The 15891-nt window shown below is 42.8% G+C and overlaps 1 protein-coding gene across 5 annotated transcripts in view; it reads right to left on the bottom strand.

The window, feature by feature from the left end:
• Positions 1–15891, bottom strand: part of LOC129709724 (protein argonaute-1) — a 72472-nt gene that overhangs the window by 51911 nt on the left and 4670 nt on the right. For 3 of the 5 annotated variants that reach the window (XM_055656257.1, XM_055656261.1, XM_055656256.1), the window contains exon 2: positions 4844–4900. The exons of the other annotated variants lie outside the window; for them this stretch is intronic. In XM_055656257.1, the coding sequence (XP_055512232.1) occupies positions 4844–4900 (57 nt within the window). The remainder of the gene's footprint in view (positions 1–4843; positions 4901–15891) is intronic. 5 annotated transcript variants of the gene reach the window in all.

Below are 15891 nucleotides of genomic sequence, written 5' to 3' on the forward strand. Positions count from 1 at the left end.
TGCTAGTCATACATTTGTTGCCAGGGTCCTAACTAGTTGCAATCCAATCTACCAATGATCTCTGTTTGTTGTTACTAGACAGGTTTCCATGCAAGCAATGCTTCATTTTAAAAAGTAGCAAATTAAAGGTCTTTGACTTGAAATGTTAATTCTGCAATTTGACAAATATTGCCTGACTCACTGAGTAATTCTAGCATTTTCTAGCACATTTTTGTTTCAGTATTCCAGCATCCGCTGTTTTTGATTTTCATTTAAAAGTAGTTTTTTAATCCTTCATTGAATTTACCCCTCCCCCTTTTCATCTCCTCACCCTATTATCCTTTCAGATATCTTAATTCCTCTAATTATTGCCTCAATGACTATCGACCAGTAGCAACATTTGTGGTCTGTGGTGATGAAGTCTGTGGTGATGAAGTGCTTTGAGTGGCTGATCATGGCGCAAATCAACTCCTACCTCGACAAAAACCTGGACCCACTGCAGTTCGCTTACCGCCACAACAGATCAACGGTGGATGCGATCTCACTGGCTCTCCACTCCACTCTGGATCACTTGGACAACAAAAACTCGTATGTCAGGGAAGGGATCCCACACCAGTGGGCCACATGAGTGGCAAGGGTGGGAGACAGATTTGTGAAATGTGAGCAATGTACATAGACTGTATTGAACAATTTGTACTGCCTCCGAATATGTCGGATACATTTATTCGCACGGTTCATGTATTGTATATATTTATTACCTCAATAAAGTCTATTTTGAAATAAAAAAAGACTACAGCTCGGCATTTAATACCATCATCCCCTCCAAGCTGGTTACCAAGCTCTCAGATTTGGGTCTCTGTGCATCCCTCTGCAATTGGATCCTCGACTTCCTCATTCACAGACCACAGGCTGTCCGTATTGGTGGAAATGTGCCATCCTCGCCAAGAATCAGCATGGGAGCACCTCAAGGCTGCGTGCTCAGCCCCCCTGCTGTACTCACTCTGTACCCATGACTGCGTAGCCGGACATAGTGCGAACTCCATCATCAAGTTCGCCGACGACACCACTGTTGTGGGACCTATCACTGATGGGGATGAGAGACTATAGAAATGAGATCGACCGATTGACCAAATGGTGCCAGCACAATAACCTGGCTCTCAACACCAGCAAAACCAAGGAACTGATTGTGGACTTCGGACGTGGTAGGATGGGGACCCACAGTCCCGTTTATATCAACGGGTCGATGCTGGAAAGGGTCAAGAACATCAAATTCCTGGGCGTGCATATTTCCAAAGATCTCTCCTGGTCCCAGAACACTGATGCAATCATAAAGAAAGCACAATAGCGCCTCTACTTCCTGAGAAGATTACGGAGAGTCAGTATGTCAAGGAGGACTCTCTCGAACTTCTACAGGTGCACAGTAGAGAGCATGCTGACCGGTTGCATCATGGCTTGGTTCGGCAACTTGAGCGTCCAGGAGCGAAAAGGCTACACTGTCCAGGGGTTCTATCGCAATCGCTGCCTCAAAAAGGCTGTCAAATCATCAAGGTCCCACACTATCCTGGGCACACTCATCTCTCCGCTGCCATCAGGTAGAAGGTACAGGAGCCTGAAATCTACACCATCCAGGTTCTTCCCCACAGGCATCAGACTATTATACATGACTTCAAACAAACTCTGAACTATAACAGCCTATTTGCACTTTATCTCTATGTGTATATATATATATATTCTATGGTATATAGACACACTGATCTGTTCTGTATTTATGCCTACATTATTATGCTGTGCTGCAGCAAGCAAGAATTTCATTGACCTATCTGGGTCACATGACAATAAACTCTCTTGACTTGACTTGATCATCCTTGAAATTATCAGCGTCAACACTGACAACTGTTCTTGCAGTTGCCATGAGCATTAAATTCCCTGCAATGCACCCTCCCCCAACTTCTCTACCTTATTCTTTTATGACATCTGTTTATACTTTGACATCTGCCCTAATTTCTTAGGTTGCTCACTGACATTTTTTCTTGGTTAAATGTTCTTGTGCCAAGGGTGTTTTATGAAAGGAATATTACATTATTGTAGATATATGATAGGAAGTTTACCTGAACTTTGTGCAGAATGATAAACTACACACCAACTCAGATGTCTGGGGAAGAAACAGAATTAACTGGTTGGTTCTTGCCCTTTGCACACCTTGAACCGGATCTGGAAACTTTTGACTGAACCTCTGATAACATAATATTGTTAATTGGTTGACGCAATTCCTGGATTCTACTGATCTCCGTGGTCAGGGAAGAAATAATCCAGAGCATTTTAAAGAGTCTTGCTCAAGTTATATTTGAGAATTATTTTTAATAGCAACTACCTAACCAGCAACCCCTACCATCTCCAATACCAAGGGATGCTAGATGTGGAAACAGCACATTCTGGAAGCTCCTCTCCAAGTAACACACCATGCTGTAATGGAAATATAATGACATTTCTTCAATATCGCTAGATCAAAACCATTGAACTTTTAACCTACAGCACAATGGTAATGCCTTCAAAGAGACAATACAAGAGCATCTATAAATTAGGCCACTTGTCAGTGAAGAATATACAACTGAGATTAACTGTGATAATCGTCAAATTTATTGTCACATGCACAAATATCGTGAGGTACGGGAAGCACAAAAAACGTGCTTGCAGCATCACAGGCAAAAGGGAAAAAAAATATTAGTGCAAAAATATACCATTAGAAACAAATCCATGGTAGTGCAAGAGGTGGTCCATTACATTCCATCACCAAGGTTGGATTAGAGTTTTGCAGATCCCCTCAAGCACCTTTTAGTTGTAGTACCGGAGGGCTGTCCATGATCAACCGTGCTGAGTCCACACTCTCTGCAACCTCTAGCGTCCCTGTGTGTTGGAATTGCCATATCAGTCGTTATGCAACCAGTCAGGATACTTTCTACAATTGTCTACATGAATGTTGTTAGAATATTTAGTAACATGCCGGATCTCTTCAAACCTCTAAGAAAGTAGAGGTATTGATGCGCCTTCTTTGTGATTACATTTATGTGCCAAGACCAGGACAGGTCATCCGAGATGTTAACACATAGGAATTTGAAGTTGATAGAATGCTATTTATTGTCATTCAAACCTAGGTTTGAACGAAATTTCATTTCTACAGTTTTTTTACATTACAAAACAATCCAAGACCCACACTTAACACAGTTTACATAAACATCCATCACAGTGAGTCTCCAGCATCTCCTCACTGTGATGGAAGGCAAAGTCTTTATCTCTTCCCTTTGTTCCTTCTCCGTTCAGCAGTCCAACTGCAGTGTCGAGGCGAACTGGGGCTCCGATGTTAAAGCCCCCGGCAGGCAATGGTAAGTCCTGAGGCCGTTTAAGCCACGCCGGGCGATGTTAGGCCCCGGCTCCATGTCCTTAAACCCGCGATTCCAGCGGGAGAAGTCGCCGTTGCGGAGCTCGGAAAATCAGTCTCCCACCAGGGACCTGCGAGCTCCCGATATTCCTGTCCACCGGGTCTGTGGCCGGTGCCTCCGAACTCCAAAAGTCGGGTCGCAGCCGCACGCCACAACAGCTCTTCCCGCTCCGAAGTTGGCCAGCTCCACGATGTCAGTTCCACAGGCTCTGCAACTGGAGCCCTCAGGTTAGTCCCGGCCGGAGGTCGACGCCGGCTCCACGATGTTAGGCCCAACGACGTCCGAGACACGACAGGGAATAGTCGGGTCCCCGCACAGGGAAGAGATTTAAACGGTTTCCCCCACATATACACAGCTAAAAAAATAATAAAAACTAACTCAAAGACATACATTTAACAAGACAAAAATAAAAAAAGACAGACGACTGTAGTCGAGCCGCTGCCGTTAGGCACCGCCACTCCCACTCACAGATAACTGATAACTCTCTCCACTGTCGATTCATCAATAAAAACTGACTTCTTCTTCCTGAATCAATAGTTAGTTCCTTAGTTCTGTCACCAGTGAGTTGTGGCATAATTCGACCAGGTCTTTTATCTTTCCTGTATGTTAACTCATCAACAACAGTAGTGCTGTTGGCAAATTTATAGATGGCATTGGAGCTGTGCTTAGCCACAAAGTCACTGGTGTAAAAAGGGCAGAGCAGAGGACTAAGCATGTAGCCTTGATGTACACGTGTTGATGGTCAGCGAAGAAGAAATGCTGTTGCCAATACACACGGATAGAGGTCTACTGATGAGGAAGTCAAGGATCCTGCTGCAAAGGGATGTACAGAGGTCCAGGTCGCAGAGGTTGGCGATGAGTTTGGAGATGATAGTATTAAATGCTGAGCTGAGCAGAGTGGAGAGTGGGTGAGATATCATCTGCTGTTGACCTGTTATGGCGATAGGCAAATTGAAGCAGATCCATGTCATTTGAGGCAGGTGTTAATTTGCGCCATAACCAAGCTCTCAATGCACTTTATTAGTGTATGTAAGTGGTACTGCACTGTAGTCATTCCGGCGGGTCACCGTGCTCTTCTTGGTCCCTGGTACCATAGATACCCTTTTGAAGCAGGTGGAATCAGAGGACCCATGTACTTGATCAATGCTATTCCACCATCAGAAACACCTACCTGTCCATCCTTCCTCACCTGCACTTTGAAAAATCTGACTGTGCTTCTTCTTCCTGCCCAAGAATGAACATTCTTCATACTGAGAATGCAGGATCTATGAAGGGGACCATAAATTGCTGGTCAGCAGAGGAGGGATTGGGGAACAGTTTGGAATTGATGAACAGGGCCACGTTCAAGGATTCATCAATAGATCTGAATGAACATGTCACAGTTGTCACCAAGTTGATAAAGAAACATGTGGCTAGGGTGTACCTACCAAAACCTTCTGGGTCTTCCCATTCAGAAGTTCTAGATGGACCAGGAGATTCATAATCTGCTGAGAGAAGTGTGGCTATTTAGGACTGGTGATCCAATGTCATACAAAAAGTCCAGGTACAACATCTGAAGACAACCAACAGTGAGAAGAGACAAACTCCAAAGACAAAGTCACAGAAGGATGCTCAACATCTGTGGCAGGGCCCATACACTCTTGCCTTCTACTAGACAGAACCAGATAGCATAAGTGCCAAGGATGCAATACTTCCCATGAACTTCCTGAACGTTTTAAAAGGGAGAACAATGGCAGACCTATGTGAGCCCTCTCAGCACCTGACAATCTTGTGATCTCTGTCTCCCCGGCTGATGTTAGAACTTTGTTCAAAGGGACATATCCATAATCTCTGATTCCATGGTTGTTGTTAGAACATCTTTCACAATCCACAAGCGGCACTGTGGTACAGCGGTAGAGTTGCTGCCATAGAGCGCCAGAGATCCCGGTTCGATCCTGACTGTGGGTGCTTGTCTGTACGGAGTTTGTAGGTTCTCCCCGTGACATGGGTTCTCTCTGAGTACTCCAGTTTCCTCCCACATGCCAAAGACGTACAATTGATTTGGTAACATTGTAAAACATTGCCCTCAGTGTACGTAAGATAGTATTAATGTGCGGGGATCGCTGATCGGTACAGATTTGGTGGGCTGAAGGGCCTGTGTCAGCATTGTATCTCTAAACTAACAAAATAACTAAAGCATGTGTACGAAGGAACTGCAGGTGCTGGTTGAAGAAGGGTCACGACCTGAAACGCCACCTATTCCTTTTCTCCAGAGATGCTGTCTGACCCGCTGAGTTACTCCAGCTTTTTGTGTCTATCTTCGCTAAAGGACTAATGCATCTGGCCCAGACAGTGTACCTGGAGGAATGCTAAAGACCTGTGTAGACCACAAAATTACTAAAACTGATTGAAAAGGACGAGGAGTCAGGATTAGCTGAGAAAGATCAATAGAACATCAGCGTAAGCCAGGAATAGATAGCGTTATGGAGATCGTTAAAAATATAATTTTAACAGAGTTGGGTTCCTAAACAACTTAATGGGGGCTAAAGAATACAGCTTCAATCTTGACTTCATTTGATTGTATCATACCAGACTCCCATTTGTTGACAATAGTTCTACCTTCAACACCATAATCTCAACCAAACCGAGATACTCATACAAAACATCTCCATAACTCCTGGATCTAGAAGTTAGCACTCCCTTACCCCCTCACCTCTGCCACTGGATCCTTGATTTTTTTGTGATCCATAGATCACAATCATCAAGGATAAGTGACAAAACATCCTTCACCATAATGCACAACATCGATGTCCCGCAGAGATGCATTCTCAGTTCCTAACTATACTCCCTAAATACTCACAACTATATGGCCAAATTTTGCTCTAACTCCATCTATAAATTTGCAGATGACACCACTGCAATAGGCCGCATCATGAACACTGATGACACAGGAAGAAGATAGTAACATGGTTACTATCCTCGTCAATGACAGCAATACGAAGGAGCTAGTTGCTGACTTCAGGGAGTGTGTTGGAATACATGGCCCAATCAACACCAATGGTCAAGTGGAAATGGTGGTCAACCATATCCAACATATACTCATTGCCTCTCCACGAATGCCCAGTAATAGAGCACTTGACTGGTTCCATTCTTACCCTTTCTGTATTGCAAAAGAATCAAGAGCTCTGCCCACACCTTTATTATCTATCTATCTATCTATCTATCTATCTATCTATCTATCTATCTATCGACAATGAATATAATATGTGTGTTATGATTGTGTTTATAATTTGTTTGGTTGTTTTGTTGTTCCGCGAGCATTGCCACTTTCATTTCACTGCACATCTCGTATGTGTATGTGACAAATAAACTTGACTTGACTTGACTTGATCTATCTATCTATCTATCTATCTATCCATCCATCCATCCATCCATCCATCTATCTATCTATCTATCTATCTATCTATCTATCTATAAAACTCAAATCAGCCCGCCTGCAGTACGGATCCCTTCCTGCCTTTCGATTCGTTGACGGCTGCTCCTTCCTCAGCTTCCAACACACTTCAAAACAATGTTGCAAGACAGGAACACTGAATTTTTCACTGCTGCAGCAGGCTGGGATTTTTTTTAAAGAGGCAGGGCAGTGCTGGAATCTTACTTTTGAGAACGGCTTCAGTTCCATTGGAGGAGACGGGTGCATGGTGGAATATTGGGTTGGGGGATCACACCATTGGGGGAGCAGACCCAACGGGTCTGCACTTGGTCTAGTATATATATAAAACTCAAATCCGTCCGTCCGCCTGCAGTACGGATCCCTTCCTGCCTTTCGATTCGTGCCCGATATTCGCAGATGTCCAATCGGAATGGCCGATGCTCGCAGATGACCAATCGGAATGGATTCATTTGCATGTACGGCTGCCGGCTGCATTTCTTCCTTTGATTCATTGCCACGCCCAATCCAGACGCTCAATCTCCGAGGTATTTTCCATTTCGGTAGAGATTTCGCTTTTCTTTATAAGTATCTGCTCCTCATTTCATTTCGTCGTGTTGAAGTACATGTTTTTAATCAAATCCTTCTCCCCCCCCCACCCCCCCCCCCCCCACCCCCCCAGTATTTAAAAAATAAACAGGCTTCTCCATTTACATATCTGGACCACACTTCTTCCCACCCTGCTTCCTGTAAAGACTCCATCCCCTACTCCCAATTCCTCCGTCTACGCCGCATCTGCTCCACGGATGAGGCGTTCCACACCAGGACATCTGAAATGTCCTCATTATTCAGGGAACGGGGGTTCCCCTCCTCCACCATAAATGAGGCTCGCACCAGGGTCTCTTCCATACCCCGCAACACTGCTCTCTCTCCCCATCCCCCCACTCGCAACAAGGGCCGAGTCCCCCTAGTCCTCACCTTTCACCCCACCAGCCGTCACATACAAAAAGTAATCCTCCGTCAGTTTTGCCACCTCCAACGTGACCCCACCACTCGCCACATCTTCCCATCTCCCCCCATATCTGCCTTCCGCAAAGACCGCTCCCTCCATAACTCCCTTGTCAATTCTTCCCTTCCCTCTCGTACCACCCCCTCCCCGGGCACTTTCCCTTGCAACCGCAAGAGATGCAACACTTGTCCCTTTACCTCCCCCCTCAACTCCGTTCAAGGACCCAAGCAATCGTTCCAGGTGCGACAGAGGTTTACCTGCATCTCTTCCAACCTCATCTATTGCGTCCGCTGCTCTAGATGTCAGCAGATCTATATCGGTGAGACCAAGCGGAGGTTGGGCGATCGTTTCGCCGAACACCTCCGCTCGGTCCGCAATAACCAAGCTGACCTCCCGGTGGCTCAGCACTTCAACTCCCCCTCCCACTCCGTCTCCGACCTCTCTGTCCTGGGTCTCCTCCATGGCCACAGAGAGCAGCACCGGAAATTGGAGGAACAGCACCTCATATTCCGTTTGGGGAGTCTGCATCCCGGGGGCATGAACATCGAATTCTCCCAATTTTGTTAGTCCTTGCTGTCTCCTCCCCTTCCTCAGCCCCCCTGCTGTCTCCTCCCATCCCCCAGCCTTCGGGCTCCTCCTCCTTTTCCCTTTCTTGTCCCCGCCCACCCCCGCCCCCGATCAGTCTGAAGAAGGGTTTCGGCCCGAAACGTTGCCTATTTCCTTCGCTCCATAGATGCTGCTGCACCCGCTGAGTTTCTCCAGCTTTTTTGTGTAACCTTCTCCATTTACATGTCAGCTTCCAACACACTTCGAAACAAAGTTGCAAGAGAGGAACACTGAACTTTTCACTGCTGCAGCAGGCAGGGGAGGGCTGCAATCTTACATTTGGGAACGGGCTCAGTTCCAATGGAGGAGACGGGTGCATGGTGGAATATTGGGTTGGGGAATCACACCATTGGGGGAGCAGACCCAACGGGTCTGCACTTGGTCTAGTTAATCTCTAAAAATCTAGCCTTGATGCATGTTATCTTCACATTTTGTTTAGGTTTATTAATGTCATATGTACCAAGGTAGTGAAAAGCTTTGTTTTGCACTCTATCCAAAGAGATTACATAATACCATACATACAATCAAGTAAAACTCAAATACAATAGATGGAACAAAGGGGAAGACACGGAGTGCAGAATATAGTTCTCAGCATTGTCGTGCATCAGTTCCAAAGACAAATCCACGAATGGCATTCCTTCACAAACATTCTGTTCAAAGAGGATATACAGAACACATTGAGTTCATTAGGGAGGGCCCCATTATTGCCAGCGATACAACCTGCCTCTGTTTTGCAGTCTGTTACAGCGTGCAAGCCTAACCACAAACTACTGGTATATGTATTATTTGCCCTAGTAAATCACATTGAAACAGTAAACAATACTAAGATATTTTTAAAATAACTTGATTTAAATTATTTTATTGAATAAAACCATAATTGTGTAAACCTCCATCTACACACATCAACTGAATGGATGGATGTTTTAATCTCTGCCTACAGATTTTCTAGAGCAATCTATATAAAATAAATCAACTATTTTCAGCATTTGAACAGAGGCTACATATGAAATAGCAAAAAAGGAACATTTGCTTGACTGATGAATTTTTAATAACACCAATGCTTTAATTTACTACTCTTCAACTGTGGGTGAGGAGAAAACCCAAATGGCAGCAGTCAGTGTGGATTAGTCATTATGAAAAAGTTATTTCAGCTAATAAGAACACAGATTTCTAGAGTAACTCAGGAGATCAGACAGCATCTCTGGAGAATATGAATAAATTATGTTACAAGTTAAGACTGTTCTTCATTGTGGGGGCTGGGAGGGAAGAGATCTGGAAAAGGGGAAAGGTGGGACAAAGCAGGGTAAAAGGTTGACACAGGCACAGGAGATTTTTTTGACAGGCAGATGGTTGTCAAGTTCGGGTTAAAACATGGTCATAGAGCCGGGAGCAGCAGGAAACAGAGCAGTGAGAGAGGGCGTCACAAAACTCACGGAGAGAGGAGAACCTTGAGGAGATTTCTATTTTGTTGAAATGATTTGAAAACATTCCATACTCTTTGAAACAATCTCTTTACAAAACTGGCATATTTTTACACCAGTGTTGTTAATGACCAACAAAAAGAGTAATACAGCAGTAGCCTGTGGAGGCCAACTTCAGGATAACCGTGAGTCGGTGGACATGAAGATGTTCAAGATCACTTAACCAAGCATGAATGAGTGTATTCAGTTGTCAAGAAATGCATTGACAACTGTGTTCTGATAAAGAGAATTTGGATTTATCCTAACTAGAAACTTTGAATAAAGAGCCTCACTCTCTGCTAAGGTACAGGCCCAAGGCTATCAAGAAGGATTATCCCACACTATACCAAAAGATCAAATATTAAGATGCTCTGTGAACTCATTAAGGTCACATTAAATGCACTAAACTTTTCATCATTATCTATCCATAGCATAAGAATCTAGTAAATATGGTGCCAAGAGCTAATACCATACCATGCTATGTACAGGTATCCATGCCAATAAATTGAGAAGAGCTGCCATAATACTTCACAATCACATGTCTGCGCAGGCAAAAGCATTTCTTCAATTTTATTTGGTACAAGAAAGGAACAAACTGGTAAAAGTGTTTACAGACTTACTTTATTGCAATTCTGTCAACTTTACACAAGCATGTTCTTTAATCCACAGCATAAGAATGACCAAAATGAGCACCTATTGAAAATAATTAATGTTTCCAATATATATTAACAATTCATTGTGACCTAACCAATTTAGGGCTAGAAATACAATGTAAACCTACACCCTACACCTACTAAATCCCAGGCAGGCCAGATTACAATAGGGTTTAAATATAATGTAAACCGCACCAGATTGACACAAGATGTTCAACTGCCTCCACTTGTATGACTTACAGAGGGGAGGTGTACGACATTTGTAATTAAATGCTAATACATAGCCCTCCGTATTGTTTGGGACAAAGGTCCATCATTTATTTATTTGCCTCTGTACTCCACAATTTGAGATTTGGAATAGAAAAAAAAATTCACACGTGGTTAAAATGCATTGACAAATTTTAATAAAGGCCATTTTTATACATTTTAGTTTCATCATGTAGAAACTACAGCAGTGTTTATACATAGTCCCACCAATTTCAGGGCACCATAATGTTTGGAACACAACATTGTCATGTAAATGAAAGTAGTCATGTTTAGTATTTTGTTGCATATCCTTTGCATGCAATGACTGCATGAAGTCTGCGATTCATTAACATCACCAGTTGTAGGGTGTCTTCTCTGGTGATGCTCTGCCAGCCGTATTGCAGCCATCTTGAGCTTATGCTTGTTTTGGGGGATAGTCCCCTTCAGCATATAAAAGGCATGCTCAATTGAGTTCAGATGGGGTGATTGACTTGGCCACTCAAGAATTGACCATTTTTTAGCTTTGAAAAACTCCTTTGTTGCTTTAGTAGTATTTTGGGATCAGTGTCTTGCTGTAGAATGAACCGCCAGCCAATGTGTTTTGAGGCATTTGTTTGAACTTGAGCAGATAGGATGTGTCTATACACTTCAGAATTCATTATGCTACTACCATCAGCAGTTGTATCATCAATGAAGATAAGTGAGCCAGTACCTTCAGCAGCCATACATGCCCAGGCCATAACACCCCCACCACTGTGTTTCACAGATGAGATGGTATGCTTTGGATCTTGGGCAGTTCCTTCTCTCCTCCATACTTTGCTCTTGCCATTACTCTGATATAAGTTAATCTTTGTCTCATCTGTCCACAATACCTTTTTCCAGAACTGTGGTTGTTCTTTTAAGTACTTCCTGGCAAACAGTAACCTGGCCATCCTATTTTTGCGGCTAGCCAGTGGTTTGCATCTTGCAGTGTAGCCTCTGTACTTCTGTTCATGAAGTCTTCTGCGGACAGTGGTCATTGACTAATCCACACCCGACTCCTGAAAAGTGTTCCTGATCTGTTGGACAGGTATTTGGGGATTTTTCTTTATTATAGAGAGAATAGTCATCAGCTGTGGAGGTCTTCATTGTCCTGCCAGTCCCTTTGTGATCAGTAAACTTACCAGTGCACTCTTTCTTCTTAATGATGTTCCAAACAGTTGATTTTGGTAAACCTAAGGTTTGGCTGATGTCTCTAATAGTTTTATTCTTGTTTCTCAGTCTCATAATGGCTTATTTGACTTTCATTAGCACAACTTTGGTCCTCATGTTGATAAACAGCAATAAAAGTTTCCAAAGGTGATGGAAAGATGGGAGGAAAGACTAGGTGCTGAGAGCTCTCTTATACCTGCATTTAGGAGGCGATTAAACACACCTGAGCAATTACAAACGCCAGTGAAGCCATGTGTCGCAAACATTATGATGCCCTGAAATTGGGGGGAGGGGGGGGGGGGACTATGAACAAACATAGCTGTAATTTCCACATGGTGATACCAAAATGTATAAAATACACTTTAATAAAATCTGACAATGTGCACTTTAACCATGTGATTTTTTCTATTACAAATCTCAAATTGAGGAGTATAGAGGCAAATAAATAAATGACGGGTCTGTCCCAAACATCATGGAGGGCATTACATATCAGATTTATTTCAAATAGTAAAATATTTGCCTACTATGCACACAAATACTTCTCTTCCATTTCCTAGCACTTAAGAAGTTTTTGCTAAACATTTTTTAAACTGCATTCTCTTATATCGTATATTATTTCTCACTAAACTAATTTAAAATGCTCAGTCTCTTTGTGCTTCACTTTGCTTCTGGTCCATCCATTAAGTACCTTTGTCCATTCTCTCTATACTGCCATCTGTCACTTAGTCTGTGTCCATGCTCAAGCACAAGAGCAGGCCAAGTCACAAGGAATCTTTTCAAACCATTTGACCTTTAAAGAAATCAACTGAAGAAAAACAGATGCATTTTCAAGGTTCCCAAGTACCAAAATTGTACGTTAAGATTTACTAGATCTACCGCCCCCTATTTTTAAATTAAATGATTACATTTTTGTTTGAAAAACAAAAATAAAGTGAGCATAACCAAGGGATAAAGTTGTTGTTTTTGCCTATAATAGTTGTCTGAGGTGAAATAAATAAATATCTTAACATTATTACATTTGTCCCTCTCATTATCAGTCAACTTTGCTGAATGAAACAACAAAGTTTAAGCTCTCAGATAGAATTCTACAGAATTTGACTTCAAAGTCTTTGTAATTCACACAAAGGTTAGTAATGATTGTGCATGAATCATCCTGGCACATAGGATGAAATGTGTGGTATGGTTCTCTTCTTCAGCACGCTATAGAAAAAAATTAGTGAATGAACAGTACTGCAGTTTGTAAACGAGCCCCTTTAAAAGTTTGACTTTTAAGCATACATTTTAATACCCAGATAAAAACAATATTGTCCCAAAATGTACCTACAATTGATATGTGTAAAGGTACCCTGGCATAAAAACCTTCTAAAGTGAGTTCATTTTAAAGATTCATTGACTATAGCTCCACTTTCAGCACCATTATCCCAACCAAGCTCATCTCCAAACTTGTGGAATTTGGATTCAGCACTCCCATCTGTAGATAGACACAAAAAGCTGGAGTAACTCAGCGAGACAGGCAGCATCTCTGGAGAGAAGGAATGAGAGACGTTTCGGGTCGAGACACTTCTTCAGATGTCTCGACCCGAAACGTCACCCATTCCTTCTCTCCAGAAATGTCTGTCCCACTGAGTTACTCCAGCTTTTTGTATCTATCTACGGTTTAAACCAGCATCTGCAGTTCCTTCTAAAGCACTCCCATATACAACTGGGTCTGACTTCCTGACCAACAGACCACAATCAGTGAGGATAGGTAACAAATCATCCCTCCAATATTTCTTAACACTGGTGCAAAGATGTGTTCTCAGCCCCCAACTATACTCCTTATACATTCATGATTGCGCAGCCAAGCACCAATCCAACTCAATTTACAAGTTCGTAGACATCACCACTGTAGTGGCTGGATATCAAATAATGACAAGATGGAGTCCAGAAAGGTAATTGAGAACCTTTTAACCTGGTGTCAAGACAATAACCACTCCCTCAATGTGAACAAGAGAAAGATAATTGTGATTGACTTCTGGAAGTGAAGCAGTACACACACCATATTGATGACACCAAAGTAGAGATGGTCGAAAGCTTCAAGTTCCTAGGAATAAATATCACCAGAGACATTGAAGCCATGTCCAAAAAAGCACACCAACGCCTCAACTTCCTTAGAAGGCTTAGAAGGGTTGGCATGTCCCAACAACCCTCACCAACTTCTACAGATGCACCATATAGAGTATTTTATTGGGATGCATCACAGCCTGGTTTAGGAACAGATACATTGAAAACCACAAGAAATTGCAGAGAGTTTTGGATGTAGCCCAGACCATCAAGCAAACCAATCACTCTTCCATTGACTCAATCTACACTTCACGCTGCCTCGGCAAAGCCACCAGCATAATCAACAACCAGTCTCACCCCGATCACTCCCTCTTCTCCCATCTTCCATTAGGTAAGAGTACAGAAGTTTGAAAATACATACCTGCAGATTCATAGACAATTTCTTCCTGGACAATAAACAGACCTCTCATCAGCTAGAGTGTGGTCCTGACTTCTCATCTACCTCCATGGAGACTTTTGAACTACCCTTAATCAGACTACCTTGCACTAAATGCGTACCCTTTATTTGTGCACTATGCACAGCTTGACTGCAAACTTGTTTGGGTCTTTCTTTGACTGGATAGCATGCAACATTGATAAATTAAACATATATGAATGAGAGAATGCGTATTTTTTAATGATAATTTAATAATAATTGTTATGCAGCACCCATCTGATGCTCAAACATGCAAATGAACATTGCCATGGTGAAGCAGTAGCCTATGTTTTGTGTGTCCCCGAAATCAGGCATGAATCCACACATTTTAGACTTGAATATGTTGCTTTCCAACCTATCAGTTCAAAATTGGGATAGTGAATGAGATTATTCAATAGACTATAGCTTTGCTTTTCTACCCACCTATAAAGGGTAATCTAATTTGAAACATTTATGCCATCTTCAGTTCATGCAAAAAGTAAATTAAAACTTTGGAATACAAATTGTTGGGACAAAGGCCAGATTCTGGGATTGTTCGTCTGAGCATTAAGGGTACTTGAAGTCCCAATGGCTACAACTTCACAGCAGTGGAATGTAAAAGCAGGAGTTTTCCCATTACCTTTTGTATATTTGCAACAAACAGTGGGATGTGGGGAAAGATGGGAGATAACTGCCCAGAAACATAAAATAGTACAGTAGCAACAGAGTTGTGATTAAAATAGTAGGCCATGCAACACAGAGTACAAGGAAATTTAAGGTAGCACTGAATCAGGTCCTTCCATGTTCATGCTATCCATTAAGTCTATACTAAACTAATCCCATTTTCTAGACCTTGAGAGCCTTCAATGCTTTGCCGATCTAGGTGCTTGTCTAGCTATTTAAATGTCATGCCTGTCTCTGTCTTCTCCATTCACTTAGGCATGCCTTCTGGGTGAAAAAGTTCTTCTTCAAACCCCTTTGACTGTGTCGGCAGACGGAGGGAACAATTGTGCTTGAGACCCTCCGAGGCGTTCTGTGTCTTCCAAGGTCGGCTACGAGATATGCCCTGGAACGGAGGTTAAATGGTGGCTGCATGAGGCAAGATACAGCGCCTTTGTGGTCTGTGTCGATGTGTTGGTGGAGTGGGCCTCTCGAAACCCTGCAGTAGCCCAGGGCACAATTAGATCGGGCACCGCTTCAAGAGAGGAGTACTTCAAAGGAACTCCAAGAGTTCTTCGGTTGGCATTCCTTGAGAAAATTTCACAGTGGAGCAAACTTGTATAGGAAAGAACTGCAGATGCTGGTCAACTCTGAAGAAGGGTTTCAAACTGAAATGTCACCTATTCCTTTTCTCCAGAGATGTTGCCTGACCCACTGAGTTTCTCCAGCATTTTATGTCTACCA

This window comes from Leucoraja erinacea, chromosome 26 (genome assembly GCF_028641065.1).
Source record: "Leucoraja erinacea ecotype New England chromosome 26, Leri_hhj_1, whole genome shotgun sequence".
NCBI classification, from domain to species: domain Eukaryota; kingdom Metazoa; phylum Chordata; class Chondrichthyes; order Rajiformes; family Rajidae; genus Leucoraja; species Leucoraja erinaceus.